Genomic DNA, 17,738 nt, shown 5'->3' on the forward strand with positions numbered 1-17,738 from the left:
TGAGCAACAGTTTCTCAGTTCTTGTAACGGGGGGTTCCCCCCCGCCCCGGAATCACACCAGGGCCCCCTTTTCCCTTCCTTAGTGTTTTAACAGCTGTTAAATGTGTTTTTGTAATAAATGCCCGTTATCTTTACAGAACTGTGATTTCCAGGTTAATGAAAACTTTAAAAAGTCATGCTATAAAACACAGAACCAAGAATACAACACCCATTTTTTGTCTCCCTTCCTCATTTTAAATTTAAATACTGATCTCACAGGATGGAGGGATAATTACTTTTTATATATTATGTGCATATGGAAAAGGATTTTCTTTAATAAACATTACTTTAAAAAATTAAACTCTTATGCTAAAAATGTCAGTATCTAAACCTTACTTCACAATTTTAAACAAGAAATTGATAAAAGTTTTCTTATAAAGATGAATATTTGACTACTTTCAGAAAAAGATAATTGAAGGCTACTTATAGTTATCAGAATAATTAAAGATGCAAATATTTAACTGCTGGGAAGCTTGACCAGTAGATAATACATGCTTATTTTAGTCTCTAAATTAAGGTCTTTGTTACCTGATGTCTGAGAGCTGCAGCTGCTGAGACAGATCATCTTTTAAACGATCTAGTTCTCTTCTAAGTGGTAAACTGTTCCTCAGTTTTTTAATTGCACTTTTCCCATTGTTATCTAGCCAGGATCTAGAAAGAAAAAAGCAGAGATACACACTTTTAATACTGACTCTAATGCAGACATTTCTAGTACTAAAAGACATAGGCACCGCAGTAAAGCAGACCCGGTGTTAAACTGAGTTTCCAACCAAACCTTTACCAAATTATAAGCAAAACACAGGCGGGGAGAGTTGAGTAGAGAGTGACGTAGCAGAGTTGACTTCAGCTGGGCATGCAGTAGGGTGGCAGTGAGCATCAGGGGAGTAAACAGACCGACCCGAAAGGGCGGATGTTTTGGGAGACTCTGTGGTAAAAGAGACTGGGCTGGTGAGATTTGGCCACTGGAGGACTTGGATAGAGATATGGGGGAGTAAGCACCGAGAGCTCAGGGCACTAATTACCAAGATTAAACTAAAGGAAGAAGTTGGAATCTACCCAGCTAGAACCCACGAAGTAATCTTTGCAAGTGCCTTCATTAGGACATATTCACTGCCCTTTAAATGTCACCAGCACCATTAGATGTGTCTTCTGAGTTTGACTTTTTCACCTTATTCGTTGTACCATACATTATTTATGCATTTGCTCTGGTAAAGTGGCAGTTCTACACTCCAGGGGTACGTGAAGGATGTGTGTGAGTGAAGATCTAGCACAGCCCACTGAAAATTGTAATACACATAAGGGATAGGTCTTGAAGTATCTTGAATTTTTAAACCTTTATCTCATCTCTAGAAATCTAGCAACAGGTTTAGCATATTAAATTTTTTTATATATATGCAAAGGAAGTCACCATAACTAGAATACGACTTAACAAGTGCTGGCAGAATAGACATTTTAAAAATTATCAAGTTGATAATCTTGAAACCAACAAAATCTTTATGCATCTATCAAGTATTTATCTGAAATGCTTGATACTGTGTTGTGTTGGGATGTAAGGAGGATAAAATGGCTGCACAAAAGGAGACACATCTAAGGAATACAGAGATAAGAAATTAGGATATATGAGGGGCGCCTGGGTGGCTCAGTCGGTTAAGCGTCTGCCTTCAGCTCAGGTCATGATCCCAGGGTCCTGGGATCGAGTCCCGCCTCGAGCTCCCTAAAAAGATTTATTTATTTGACAGAGAGAGAATAAGCAGGGGGAGCAGCAGGCCAAGCAAGGAGCCCGGATGCAGGACTTGATCCCATTGGGACCTGAGCCGAAGGCAGATGCTTGACCAAGTGAGCCACTCAGGCACCCTAAAATCTTTTTATTTTTATTTTTTTTAAAGAATAGTATATTTGAGCTTCTATGAGAACAAAGGAAGAATCAATTCTGTCTGTAAGATTCTATAGAACAGGTGATATGTGACCTGGAACCTGACAGATATATCAGATGTTTTCCAGGCAGATTAGTGAGGGGGAAGGGCATGCCACTCATGCTAGTACACAAGGAACCATAAGGCGAACCAATATGCCTAGAGGGAGGGAAGTATGAGATGAGAGTAGGAAGGCAGGGTCGGGGGAGGTGGTGAGTCAGCCCATGAGGGTTTTGCATATCGAGAGAAGGAATCGGGACCTTATCCTCTAAGTAAAGGTATTCAACATTTTTAATTCACTAACTTTGTACAGTAATTAATAATTCTTCCTACTCCCTTTTTAAGGGTATTGGTAAAAATTCTGTCATCTCTGCATAATGGGATAAATAAGAAAATAAATAAAAATATCTTACATCACTATTATTAGCTATTATAATTTTTCAACATTTTCCTCATTTATTAATATATGTTATTCAATTTACTTTAAATCATATAACAGAAAGCATGATTTGCAGACAAATGAATTATCAAACAGTCTTAAATGGAGACTGAAATATAATCTTAAGATTATACACTCATGACTTGATTTTTGGAATTCTTACATTTAGTGTATAAAAATCAACTGGTCTAATTTAACAATTGTGTTTTGTTTCTTAACAGTGAGATAAAAATGAAGATTCTAAACACAGCATTTAATACATATATAGAGATAAAGATACATATTCCCTGGCTTAAGCCATGAGAGGTTCAGGAGCTACTGAGCACATGTAGCCCTCAGGTCTTGGTTTCTTAAAAACCATTCCTTACTAAAAAGATTCAGACCTTTCTGGCAAAACGACTGAATCAAACACTGGGGCACAAACAGTCCAGATGAGCTTGGAACGACTTAATGAATCAGAAGGTGAGACTTCCCAAGGAATGACAGGAACATAGGAGCCAGCTCCAAGGGATGATAAAATTAGAAAATTACTATCTGGAAACTATCATAGTAATATGTGATTCAGGCAAGAATCATCAATGAAGATTAGGGCTAGAGAGTAAGTGCGGTGAATAAAAGGATATTTACATAGCTGTGAGATCTTCAAAAGAAACTAATTGAGAGGAAAACTGGTAATGTATTTACTGTGGAAAAATAGGGGTCATCACCTTAATCGTTTCTTTTCCTTATTACACTGGCTGGACCCTCCAAGACAAATTAAGTCGTAGAGGGAAGAGCAGGCTTGTTTCTGGCCGGCTTGTTTCTCCTCCCATCTGCGTTCTACCTTTCAAAAATTCCAAAAAGCATGTCTCTTACTGACATTCCTTTGTTTCCCTCAGCAACCGCCATGAACTTTCATAAATTTCTAGGGATCTGCAGGCTACCAACTGGGAAATGCTCCTCTGGATAATGCACGAGTTATTAAGGGGAATGACATGATAAAATCTTTTTGTAAAGGGAAAAGAAACCAGTAGTAACAGATCCTTTAGGAAGTTATAATCTAGGAATAAGTAGTAATGCAGATTCCCATTAAGCATTTTTGAATGGTCTTTTTCTCACCTGAGTAAAAACTATGAAAACATACCTAATGTTGGTTTAAATCCAAACTTGGTATTTTTAATCTGACCTCAGGAGATCACCAGACAACCTACATTTTGACTATGCAAATTAAACTAAAAGGCAAAGAGAAAAGTATACCTTCTTGTCCAATATGGAAACATATGGTTATCCTGACAGCTCATACTCTGGAACTAAGAGACAGAGATCTACATTACTCTCTAAATGAGAATCCTCTATTGGATTTTGAAAGAACAATTAATGCCTGAATTTGCTATAAAAATCATTTAAATTCTTAATTTTATAATCATAGTCATTTGTAAAATGTGAACCCTTTATTTTTAATGGGGAAAATCCATTCAAATTACTATTGAGATTAAAGAGTCATTTTATATTCATTTTATAATAAAATACAGTTAAACCACACTTTCAAGAACTTTAAGAAATGTTGAAATTTATTTATAAAAATTTATCAAAAATAAAATCATCCAAATAGTACTTAGTAATCACTGATATATATACATATATACACATATGTGTGTGTGTGTGTGTGTGTGTCTGTATGTGTGTGTCTATTTAAGATTTTATCTATTTATTTCTCAGGGAGAGAGACAGCGCAAGCAGGGGGAGCAGGAGGAGAGGGAGAAGCAGGTTCCCTGCTGAGCAAGGAGCCCAATGCGGGACTTGATCCCAGGATACTGGGATCATGACCTGAGCTGAAGGCAGACGCTTAACCAAGTAAGCCAGCAAGGTGTCCCACACTGATATATTTTTAAAAAGAGTAGTAACAGTTTTTTTTTTTTAAGGTTTATTGATGCCGTAAGATACCTAGAAATAAACCTAACCAAAGAGGTGAAAGACCTATACTCTGAAACCTATAAAATACTGATGAAAGAGAAAGATGGCGGAGGAGTAGGGGACCCTATTCCAACCGGTCCCCGGAATTGAGCTGAATATCTACCAGACCACTCTGAGCACCCATGAAATCAGCCTGAGATGTAAGAAGATAGATCTGGATCTCTACACACAGAATATCACAGGGGGTTGGTTTCAAGGTATGAAGAGGGGAGCCGTGATTCTATGGGTAGATATCGGAGGATAATGGGAACTGAGGGCGGCTGGCGGTTTTAGAAGCACAAAGGGCAAGAGACATGCCCCAACCTGGAGGCGAGGACTGGGAGTGCTGCTGAGGGGTGCACAACCCAGGACGGTGCAGTTTATAGCAGCATAGACAGAAATGGGGATAGTGTGGCCTGGAGAGCTCACTAAAAAACAGACTGCGACCTCTCTGCTCTGAGGCAGATGGTTGGAAACGGTCTCTTCTGCTCTCTCTGAAGAGACACGGAAAGCTGCCAGGGAAAGCCACCACAGAACAAAAGCCCCCCAAAACCGGTTTTCACTGAGCCCATCCCCCGCCACAGGGGGCAGGGCAACTCTGCCCAACAAGGGTTGCCTGAGTAACAGCGCGGCAGGCCCCTCTCCCAGAAGACAGGCTGGGAAAACAAGAGGCCAGCAACCCGAAGGTCCCTAGAAAACAGCTGCATCTTGCTTGGGTTGTGACCAATAATTTGGACTCTCTACATTCCCTCAACCACCCCTCAACAGAATGACTAGGAGGAACCCCCAAAATAGGAAAGACTCAGAGATTATGACTTAGGCTGCAGATTTACAAATGGATGCAGATATAACCAAGATGTCGGAGATGGAATTCAGGCTAGCAATTGTGAAGACAATAGCTGGAATGGAGAAATCAATTAATGGCAACATAGAGTCTCTAAGGGCAGAAATGAAAGCTGAATTGGCAGAACTTAAAAATGCCATCGATGAGATCCAATCTAATCTAGATAACCTAACAGTTAGGGTAACTGAAGCAGAAGAACGAATGAGTGATCTAGAAGACCAATTAATAGACAAGAATGGAAAAGAGGCCAGGGAAAAACAACTCAAAATCCATGAAAATAGAATCAGAGAAATAAGTGACACCATGAAACGTTCCAATGTAAAATTATTGGGATCCCTGAGAGGGTGGAGAAGGAGGACTAGAAGATATATTTAAGCAAATCGTATCTGAGAACTTCCCTAATCTAGGGAATGAAACAAACATTCGTGTCCTAGAGGCAGAGAGGACCCCTCCCAAGACCAGGGAAAACAGGCGAACACCCTGGCATGTAATAGTAAAACTCACAGATCTTAGAAGCAGGGAAACCCTCTTAAGGGCAGTTAGGGGGAAGAGATTCCCTACGTACAGAGGGAGGAACATCAGAATAACGTCAGACCTATCCACAGAGACCTGGCAAGCCAGAAAGCCTGGCAAGACATATTCAGGGTACTAAATGAGAAGAACATGCAGCCTAGAATACTTTATCCCGCAAGGCTGTCATTTAGAATGGATGGAGAGATGCAGACCTTCCAAGACCGGCAGAAACAAAGAATATGTGACCACTAAGCCAGCCCTGCAAGAAATATTAAGGGGGGTTCTATAAAAGGAGAAAAACCTCAAGAGTGATATAGAACAGAAATTTACAGGGACAATCTATAAAAACAACGTCTTCACGGGCAACATGATGACAATTAATTCATGTCTTTCAATAATCACTCTCAACGTGAATGGCCTAAATGCTCCCATAAAACGGCACAGGGTTGCAGACTGGATAAAAAGACAGGACCCATCCATATGCAGTCTACAAGAGACTCATTTTGAACCTAAAGATACATCCAGACTGAAAGTGAAGGGATGGAGATCCATCTTCCATGCCAACGGACCTCAAAAGAAAGCTGGGGTAGCAATTCTTATATCAGACAAATTAGATTTTAAACTAAAGACTGCAGTTAGAGACACAGAAGGACACTATATCATTCTTAAAGGGTCTAACCAACAAGAAGATCTAACAATTGTAAATATCTTTGCCCCCAAAATGGGAGCAGCCATCTACATAAGCCAACTGTAACCAAAATAGTCATATTGGTAACAATACATTATTTGTAGGAGACCTCAATACTCCACTCTCAGCTATTCATCTAAGCAGAAAATCAACAAAGACACAAGAGCTTTGAATGACACACTGGATGAGATGGACCTCATAGATATATACAGAACATTCCACCCTAAAACAACAGAATACTCATTCTTGAGCGCACATGGAACTTTCTCCAGAACAGACCACATACTGGGTCACATATCAGGTCTCAACCGATACCAAAAGATTGAGATTATTCCCTGCATATTCTCAGACCATAATGCTTTAAAACTGGAACTCAATCACAAGAAAAAATTTGGAAGAAATTCAAACACTTGGAAGCTAAAGACCATTCTGCTCAAGAATGTTTGGGTCAACCAGGATATCAAAGAACTTAAACAATTCATGGAAACCAGTGAGAATGAAAACACATCGATCCAAAACCTATCGGATAATGCAAAGATGGTCCTAAGGGGGAAATATATAACCACCCAAGCCTCACTCAAAAAAAATAGAAATTTCTATCCCGAATTCACCAACTAACTTTACACCTTAAAGAACTAGAGAAAAAGCAAGAAATGATGCCTAAGCCACAGATTATAAGACAAATAATTCCGATTAGAGCAGAGATCAATGAATTAGAAACCAGAAACACAGCAGATCAGATCAACGAAACCAGAAGCTGTTTTTTTTAAAGAATTAATAAGATCGATAAACCTCTGGCCAGACTTATCCAAAAGAAAAGACCCAAATAAATAAAATTATGAATGAAAGGGGAGAGATCACAACTAACACCAGGGAAATAGAAACGATTATTAGAAATTATTATCAACAACTATATGCCAATAAATTGAGCAACCTGGAAGAAATGGATGCCTTCCTGGAAACCTCTAAACTCTCAAGACTGAAACAGGAAGAAACTGACAACCCGAATAGGCCAAAAGCAGTAATGAGATTGAAGCAGTGATCAGAAACCTCCCAAAAAACAAGAGTCTAGAGCCTGATGGATTCCCTGGGGAATTCTACCAAACATTCAAACAATAAATAATACCTAGTCTACTGAAGCTGTTTCAAAAAACAGAAACAAGAGGGAAAGCTTCCAGACTCATTCTATGAGGCCAGCATTACCTTAGTCCCCAAACCAGGCAAAGACCCCATCAAAAAGGAGAATTTCAGACTGATATCCCTGGTGAATATGGATTCCAAAATTCTCAACAAAATCCTAGCTAACAGGATCCAACAATACATTAAAAGGATCATCCACCACGACCAAGTGGGATTTATCCCTGGGATGCAAGGGTGATTCAACATTTGCAAATCAATCAATGTGACAGAACACATTAATAAGAGGAGAGAGAAGACCATATGGTTCTCAACTGATGTAGAAAAGGCATTTGACAAAATACAGCATCCTTTCCTGATTAAAACTCTTCAGAGTATAGGGATAGAGGGAACATTCCTCAAACTCATAAAATCCATCTATGAAAAACCCACAGCAAATATCATCCTCAATGGGGAAAAGCTGAAAGCCTTTCCCTTAAGATCAGGAACACGACAAGGATGCCCACTCTTGCCACTACTGTTCAACATAGTATTAGAAGTCCTAGCAACAGCAATGAGACAACAAAAAGAATAAAAGCTATTCAAATTGGCAAAGAAGAAGCCAAACTCTCTCTCTTTGCAGATGACATGATACTTTATGTGGAAAACCCAAAAGACTCCAACCCCAAATTACTAGACCTCATACAGCAATTCAGTAATGTGGCAGGATACAAAATCAATGCACAGAAATCAGTTGCTTTCTTATACACTAACAATGCAACTGTAGAAAGAGAAATTAGAGAAACAATTCCATTTACAATAGCACCAAAAACCATAAGCTACCTCATAAGAAACCTAACAAAAGAGGTTAAGGATCTATACTCTAGGAACTACAGAACACTCATGAAAGAATTTGAAGAAGACACAAAAAGATGGAAAAACATTCCATGCTTATGGATCGGAAGAATAAACATTGTTAAAATGGCTATGCTACCCAGAGCAATCTATACCTTCAACGCCATTCCAATCAAAATTCCAATGACATTTTTCAAAGTGCTGGAACAAACAATCCTAAAATTTGTATGGAATCAGAAATGACTCCGAATCGCCAAGGAAATTTTGAAAAAGAAAAACAAAGCTGGGGGCATCACGTTGCCTGATTTCAAGCTATATTACAAAGCTGTGATCACCAAGACAGCATGGTACTGACACAAAAACAGACATATAGACCAATGGAACAGAACAGAGAGCCCAGATACGGACCCTCCACTCTACAGTCAAATAATCTTAAACAAAGCAGGAAAAAATATGCAATGGAAAAAAGACAGTCTCTTCAATAAATGGTGCTGGGAAAATTGGACAGCCACATATACAAGAATGAAACTGGACCATTCTTAACACCATACACAAAAATAAACTCAAAATGGATGAAAGACCTCAATGTGAGACAGGAATCTATCAAAATCCTAGAGGAGAACACAGGCAGTAACCTCTTTGGCATCGGCCACAGCAACTCCTCAAGATACATCTCCAAAGGCTAGTGAAACAAAAGCAAAAATGAACTTTTGGGACTTCATCAAGATAAAAAGCTTCTGCACAGCAAAGGAAACTGTCAACAAAACAAAGAGGCAACCCACAGAATGGGAGAAGATATTTGCAAATAACACTACAGATAAAGGGCTAGTATCCAAGATCTATAACGAATTTCTCAAACTCAACACCCAAAAAACAAATAATCAAGTCAAAAAGTGGGCAGAAGACGTGAAAGGACACTTCTCCAAAGAAGACACACAAATGGCTACAGATACATGAAAAAATGTTCATCATCATTAGCCATCAGGGAAATCCAAATCAAAACCACATTGAGATACCAACTTACACCAGTCAGAATGGCAAAAATTGACAAGGCAAGAAACAATGTCACAGAGGTTGTGGAGAAAGGGGAACCCTCTTACACTGTTGGTGGGAATGCAAGTTGGTACAGCCACTTTGGAAAACAGAGGGGAGGTGCCTCAAAAAATTAAAAATAGAGCTACCCTATGACCCAGCAATTGCACTACTGGGTACTTATCCCAAAGACACAGATGTAGTGAAAAGAAGAGCCATATGCACGCCAATGTTCATAGCAGCAATGTCTGCAATAGCCAAACTGTGGAAAGAGCCAAGATGCCCTTCAACAGATGAATGGATAAAGAAGATGTGGTTCATATATCCAATGGAATGTTACTCAGCCATCAGAAAGGATGAATTACATCAACATGGATGGGACTGGAGGAGATTATGCTAAGTGAAATAAGTCAAGCAGAGAAAGTCGATTATTACGGTTTCACTTATTTGTGGAACGTAAGGAAGAGCATGGAGGACATTAGGAGAAGGAAGGGAAAAATAAAGGTGGGGGGGAATCGGAGGGAGAGATGAACCATGAGACTCTGAGAAACAAACTGAGGGTTTTAGAGGGGAGGGGGGTGGGAGGATGGGTTAGCCCGGTGATGGGTATTAAGGTGGGCACGTACTGCATGGAGCACTGGGTGCTATACGAAAACAAGGAATTGTGGATCCCTACATCAAAAACTAATGATGGGGCGCCTGGGTGGCTGAGTCATTAAGCGTCTGCCTTTGGCTTGGGTCATGGTCCCGGGGTCCTGGGATCGAGTCCCACATCGGGCTTCCTGCTCAGCGGGAGGCCTGCTTCCCCCCTCCCACTCCCCCTGCTTGTGTTCCTTCTCTCGCTATCTCTCTATCAAATAAATAAAAATCCAAAAAAAAAAAAAAAACTAATGATGTATTGTGTATGGTGACTAACAACATAATAAAATAAAATTAAAAAAAAAAACACTGATGAAAGAAACTGAAGGCACGAAGAAATGGAAAAACATTCCATGCCCATGGATTAGAAGAACAAATATTGTTAAGTTGTCTATACAACCCAAAGCAATCTACACATTTAATGCAATCTCTATCAAAATACCAACAGCATTTTTCACCACAGAACTACAACAAACAATCCTACAATTTGTATGGAACCACAAAAGACCCAAAATATCCAAAGCAACCTGGAAAAATAAAAGCAAAGTGGGGGACATTAAAATTCCAGACTTCAAGTTATATTATAAAGCTGTTGTGATCAAAACAGTATGGTACTGGCACAAAAATAGACATTGCTCAATGGAACAGAATGGAAATCCTAGAAATGGGCCCACAACATATGGTCAATTAACCTTCGGTAAAGCAGGAAAGACTATGCAATGGGAAAGAGTCTCTTCAACAAATGGTGTTGGGAAAACTGGACAGCAACATGCACAAGAATGAAATTGGACCACTTTCTTACATCCTAAACAACATAAGTTCAAAATGGATGAAAGACCTAAATGTGAGACAGGAAACCATTAAAGTCCTAGAGGAGAACACAGACAGCAATTTCTTTGACAACAGCTGTAGCAACTTCTTAACTAGATAAGTCTCCTGAGGCAAGGAAAACAAAAGCAAAAATAAAACTATTGGGACTTCATCAAGATAAAAAGCTTCTGCACAGTGAAGGAAACAATCAACAAAATTAAAAGGCAACCTACAGAATGGAAGATATGTGCAAATGACATTATCTGATAAAGGGTTAGTATCCAAATATATAAAGAGCTTATCAAACTCAACACCTAAAAAACAAATAGTGCAGTTAAAACATGGACAGAAGACATGAATAGACATTTTTCCAAATAAGACATCCAAATGGCCAACAGACACATGAATAAATGCTCCATGTCACTCATCGCTGCAATCAAAACCACAATGAGCTATCACCTCACACCTGTCAGAGTGGCTAAAACTAACAACACAAGAAAGAACATGTGTTGGCGAGGATACAGAGAAAGGGGAACCCTCTTATACTGTTTGTGGGAATGCAAATTGATGCAGCCACTCTGGAAAACAGTATGGAGGTTCCTCAAAAAGTTAAAAATAGAACTATCCTATGAACCAGCAATTGCACTACTAGATATTTACCCAAAGAATACAAAAATACTGATAAGGGATACATGTACCCCAATGTTTATAGCAGAATTACCAAGGATAGCCAAATTATGGGAAGAGTCCAAATGCCCATCAACTGATGAATGGATAAAGATGTGGTATATATATTATACACACAACAGAGTATTATTCAGCCACAAAAAAAAGAATGAAATCTTGCCATCTGCAATAACATGAATGGAGCTAGAGAGTATTATGCTAAGTGAAATAAGTTAGAGAAAGACAAATACCACATGATATTCATATGTGGAATTTAAGAAACAAGACAAATTATAGGGGGAAAAAGAGAGAGATGAAAACCAAGAAGCTGACTCTTAACCATAGAGAACAAACTGATGGTTACCAGAGGCGAGGGGAATGGGGGGGATGGGTGAAATAGGTGATGGGGATTAAGGAGGGCACTTGTGATGAGCCCCGGGTGTTGTAAGGAAGTGCTGAATCACTAAATTCTACACCTGAAATATTACACAGTATGTTAACTGGAATTTAAATTAAAAATAAATAAAATAAATAAATAAAAATAAAAGCTTTATTGAAATGTAATACATCTACAAGTCATCTATGGTTTGTATGTTCTCAGTGTTGTGCAATCACCAGCACAATCAACTTTAGGACACTTGCATCACTCTAATAAGAAACCATGTACCCATTAGCAGTTACTTCAATACTCCCCTCCAGCTCTTAGCAACCACTAATCTACTTCCTGTCTCACAGATTTGCCAGTTCTGTACATTTCACATAGATGGACTCATGCAATATGTAGTCCACTGTGACTGCTTCTTTCTCTTAGCGTAATGTTCTCAAAGTTCACCCATACTGTAACATGTATAAGTGCTTCATTTGTTTTTATGGCCAAATACTATTTCATTGTATGAATATACCACATTTTGTTTATCCATTCATTAGTTGATGGGGCATTTTTGGCTATTATGAATAATGCTGCTATGAGCAAGTTTTTATGTAGACATCTGTTTTTTCCCACGTCCTTCCCAATACTTGCGATTTTCTTTTTGATTATAACTATATTAGAGTATGAAGTGGTTATTTCATGGTGGTTAATTTGTTAGACCTTGCCTTGGTTTCAAAAATGATTTCATTATACTTACAGTGATAAATATAGTACATGTATTGTTTTTTTTAAAGTATTTTTTAAAAGATTTATTTATTTATTTGAGAGAGAACATGAGTGGGGCGAGGAGCTGCAGGGCAGAGGGAGCAGCAGACTCCCTGATGAGCAGGGAGCCTGATGCAGGACTCAATCCCAGGAACCTGGGATCATGACCTGAGCCGAAGGCAGATGCTGGACTGAGGCACCCATGCATCCCAGGTCATGATTCTTTTGAGATAAAAATATTTCAGTAACTCTGGGGCGCCTGCATGGCTCAGTGGTTAAGCTTCTGCCTTCGGCTCAGGTCATGATCTCAGGGTCCTGGGATCAAGCCCCATGTCAGGCTCCCTGCTCAGCAGAGAGTCTGCTTCTCCCTCTCCCTCTGCTTGCTGTTCCCCCTGCTTGTGTTCCCTCTCTCTCTCTCTCACTTGCTCACTCGCTAATAAATAAATAAAATCTTAAAAAAAAATTTCAGTAACTCCTGAGAAGTTCACTTTTTCATGGATTTAAGAGGATGAAAAGGAGAGCCACGATCCAAATCACAATAAAATTAAAATGGCATAAATTTCAAACTCCTAGGCCTTAAACTGCATGGAACAAAGTATGGCATTTATAGCAATAGCTTTTCAAACTTGGATAGCAACCTATACATAGGAAGAAATTTTTTTTTCACAGTAAGAAATTTTAAATAGTACTCAGTAAATATACACATGCACATAAAAACAAGTATTTTGAGAAACACTACTTAAACTTACTGAAAACATATATTTAAAAAAATTTAAAAAAAGAAGAAAGCAAAAGCAAAACAACTTTGCTGGTTCCAAATCACTAAGTTGTGTTATACTTGCAATGTGAAAAACACTGACTTAGCCTATAGAAAGGGGAAGAATAAATAAATGCATGATAACGAGTTAAATCATGACTAAAATTTCCAAATGTTCTACAGAAATAGTTCCAATGTCCAATGTGGCATTTTGTGGAGAGATTGATTTAGAACTTCAACACTGAAAGTGAAATATAACTCCTTGAACAAAATTTGAATGCAAAACACGGAAGTCTGACATTTACTGGATCTCAGTGCCTGATAGAAGAGCATTTCAATGGTCTTTCTATAGTTCAATGACATGTTTTTTCACCGGGAAAGATATTACATATGGGATTATTTGTTTAGCCAGAAAGGGATTCTACTGGCTCCTTCCAAACACAAATTATGTATTAAAATCCATTTTGTTATATTATTTGATAGAGTATATAACCAAAATATGGACAAATTAAAATCTGCAACATGTCCATGGAGTGGCATTTCCTAATTTCTTTTGAGACTGGCAAACTTCTATTACAGTATAGAAAAAAAACTCCTGAGGTATTAAAAATTTCATTTTATCCATTTTATATGGTTATACAGTAAAGTGATTTTGAAGTAAGATAAAACACGATTTGCTAAGAAATTCAGAGTTACATAGCATGTCCTAAAGCGTGGCTTGAAATGTAATTACCACTTTAAAAAAGAAATGTAATTACCAGATGTAATATGAAAACAGACTGAATGGAGCTTTTATAACCTGGCAATTCTTCTATTTAAAAAAAAAAAAATCCTGACTGATTTATTTTCACAATTTCTGTGTTTTATGTCACAACAGTAAGAGATGACTTCAGTTTATCACATTGCTATTATATCATCTTTTTAAAATATTATATCTTGAAATATTAGAAGTAGCTTAACATGCTTTCAAGAATAAATTTTGATCATGTGAATACAATTTATAAATCAAGTGAAGATCAGTTTTGATGTAAATTTTGAAGAATTATAATTTTTATGCTCTTTGTGACCATTGTAATTCAGCATATGCTCCTTCTGATTCCTCTTCTGCAACCTATATATAGAAGATGAAATTAAAGAATAAAGGATCAAAATAAAAACCTGAACTGCATATGGCCAATATGACCATGGTGGCTAACAAGATTTGGCTGCGTTACAGGTGCCCTAAATCTTACGAGGCAGCATCACTAAATTTATGAGTTGAAAGCTCTCCAATGGTTCAACAATTTTATAATTATTTATAAAATAATGACAAAATTAAAAAATTAATAACTGAAACGAGAAATTGACACAGATGCCATTCTGGCTTTTATGATAAAAGCTCCTGAAATTCTTACTGGGAAGAACACACATAAAACAAACTGTGAATAAGCCCTCAGTAGAGTGCCTTCAAAGTGGGCAATATCTGTGTTTGGGAGAAGGTTGACACTGACTCAAATGGGCTTGGAGATTCTCATGCTCACAGCAATCTACTTAACTTCCACCACAGCCTCTGCATGTAATTACCTTCTGTTTTTCTAAACCATTTTTAAAAATCATCAATTTCTATCTTACCATGACTATTCCTTTTTTTTGTTTTGGTATCTATTTCTATCTTCATTACTCCTCCTCTGTCATTAAATTATCATTCCCAAAGTTACATTTTCATTTTGGTTTTGTTTACAAAGAGAATTTGAACAATTAAAATGCATATATTTAGGGAGGTGATTTACGCACTAGTTACACACACAGACATGTACACACATGCCTTCAGACAGGCATTTGTCTCCCTTTCTGTACTAGACTGCTACTTTCTCGTCTCTGCAGCTTTATTTGGAATCTAGTAGATAACAAGGGCAGGGATTCCTGGGTTAGTATAGGTAATCTACAAAGCAGATGCTCTGCCAGTAGATAATTAAGGATAATTTACAATGTTATAATTAAGTGAGAAGGCTCTGGTAAGACTCTTTAGGTACAACCACAGAAACAGAATATGGCTGGTCTTCATGGAGTCCAAAAAGGACTTACTCAGAAAAAATCTTAGTGGTGATTTTACAAGCAGGACAAATAAAAGAGAAAGATTTCATACATGGTTTTTATAATTAAAAATTATTCTTTCTCAATATGTTCCAGATGATACGTTTTTTAAATTTAGATATAATTGACATATAACATTAGTTTCATGTATACAACATAATTTATTATTGGTATATATTACAAAATGATCACCATAGTAAACCTAGTTAATAGCCATCACCATACATATAAATTCTTTCTCTTGTGATGAAAACTGAGAGGATCTTTTCTCCCAGCAATTTTCAAATATATAATAATTATTAACCATAGTCCCCAGGCTGTTATTATCATATTGCTAGGACCAATTTATTTTATAGCTGAGAGCTTGTACTTTATAACACCCCAGATGATATTTTCAAATGTTGTCTCCATGCATTTTTATCATGTATGGACACTAAACGACATCATTACTGCTGAGCTATCTGAAGAAACTGGAAATGCTTAACACATGAAGAAGCCTAATGTTTTTTTGTTTTTTTTTTTTAAATAATCTTAGGTATATCCTTTCTCCATTTACTAGGGGTAACTTGAGGAGAATTTTTAAAACTTAAAACCATGTCCTGCATGTATTTTGGCATCAAAAGACTACATGTTAAATACAGTTGGAAGTATTCTGGCAACTTTAAGAAACATGAAATATCTTTTTCTTAATGGTTACTGGATTAACTATATTAATAGAATTACTTCTCCTGGAAGATTAGACTTTCATTTTAAATACGAACTACAAATAAGTTTAAATAAGAACTTTTACATACGTTAGGGTTGTTTCCATTCTCGAGACTTGTTCGAGGTCTTCATGAGGGTCCTTAAATCCAGTAAAGTAGTAATAAGATTTGTCCCACTTGATGGGCCTGTCAGACATCCTTGTAGCCTCCTTGAGAGGCTGGGAACGCACATTAGTATTCGAGCTTTGGATATGTTCAATAGATAAACTGCAGGAGTTGAGAATATACAATACTGTGCTTAGCAGATCTCTGGTGTGCAAAGTAAATTTGACTGCTCGAAATCCTAGAGAATATAATTCCCCCAAACAATTAATAGAGATGATTATTCACTTTATTTAAAAACACTTTTTCATGCAACATAAAATAAAAATCTTTTAAAAACATTTCATTACTGATTAAAATCTATCCTACTGGCAAATAATCTGTAAACAGAAAACTACTTCCCTTCTCCAAAACTATACCACAGTATCTTTACCTTCGTATTTCCTCGGTCAGTTCCCTGTCTAGTTTGGCACCAGAGACCAAACCCATTCCAGCCCAAGGAGGGGATTCAGAATATTCCCAATGCTGCCCATAAATTTGTTCTTGACAGTCTGAGAGATGGAAAAGCTCTCCTCTGAGCAAGTGTCCATGAAAGACAGTTTCTGGCACTCAGACAAAGGGGCAGAGGAGGGACAGGGAGGTTGTACCGTGACAGTGGTTCAGACGGGAGCAGCCAGATAGTCTAGTCTCAGGGGCGACACAAACCCATCTCGAATGTTCTCTGTGATTACAGGAGATTGTCTTCACACTTGTCCGCCCAACTACCTAGTAACTCAATATTTTTGGAAGGGATGTCAAATTCCCTAATTGTTTAAGTTAGTGCTTTACCATCTGATTCTGATTTGGGGTAGTCTGTGGGCTAACATTAGTAATCTAACTTGTTAAATCCTCAACAGGAAATCTACTGTTTTCTCCTTTTTTTTCTCTTCATTGCTGGGTGTTAGGCATGGTTCTAGCTGAATTTATGTAACTTCTCAACACCCCACCAACCATGTGATTATTATCTCACTGCAAATGTGAAGAAATCTGGCTCAAGGAGGTTAGGAAGAATGCAGAGCAAGGGCTTAAATGAGTTGACTCCAAGCCCAGTACTTTCTCCATTACAGCATGCTGATTCTTTCTTCATTTTTAAAAAAGTATTTTTAATTGATTTTGAAAATTGTAACATTATTATATAAGTACATTCTCACTATGAAATTAGAGATACATACAGTAAAAATAGAAGTCTCCTGTTAACAGGCATACAACCTCACATCTTTACTAGACATAACCACTATTAACAGTTAGGTACCTATGCTTTTAGACCTGCCCTATCTCCTATGGTAGATATTAGCCCTATGTGGTGGTTTAGAATTAAATTAATTAAAATTAAACAAAATTAAAATTCAGTTTCTGGTCAGGCTAACAACATTTCAAGTGCTCAACAGTCACATGGGGCTTGTGCCTGCTATATTAGTGCAAATGCAGAACATTTATATCAT

General features: G+C 37.6%; 1 protein-coding gene across 6 annotated transcripts in view; it reads right to left on the reverse strand.

Moving 5' to 3' along the window:
• The window catches only part of LOC113916762 (T-cell activation inhibitor, mitochondrial), a 178,584-nt gene that overhangs the window by 13,272 nt on the left and 147,574 nt on the right, over positions 1-17,738 (reverse strand). For all 6 annotated transcript variants that reach the window (XM_027583681.1, XM_027583680.1, XM_027583685.1 and 3 more), the window contains 2 exons: positions 16,246-16,498; positions 568-690 (listed from right to left, as the gene is read on the reverse strand). In XM_027583681.1, the coding sequence (XP_027439482.1) occupies positions 568-690; positions 16,246-16,498 (376 nt within the window). The remainder of the gene's footprint in view (positions 1-567; positions 691-16,245; positions 16,499-17,738) is intronic.

This window comes from Zalophus californianus, chromosome 1, assembly GCF_009762305.2.
Source record: "Zalophus californianus isolate mZalCal1 chromosome 1, mZalCal1.pri.v2, whole genome shotgun sequence".
In the NCBI taxonomy this organism is placed as follows: domain Eukaryota; kingdom Metazoa; phylum Chordata; class Mammalia; order Carnivora; family Otariidae; genus Zalophus; species Zalophus californianus.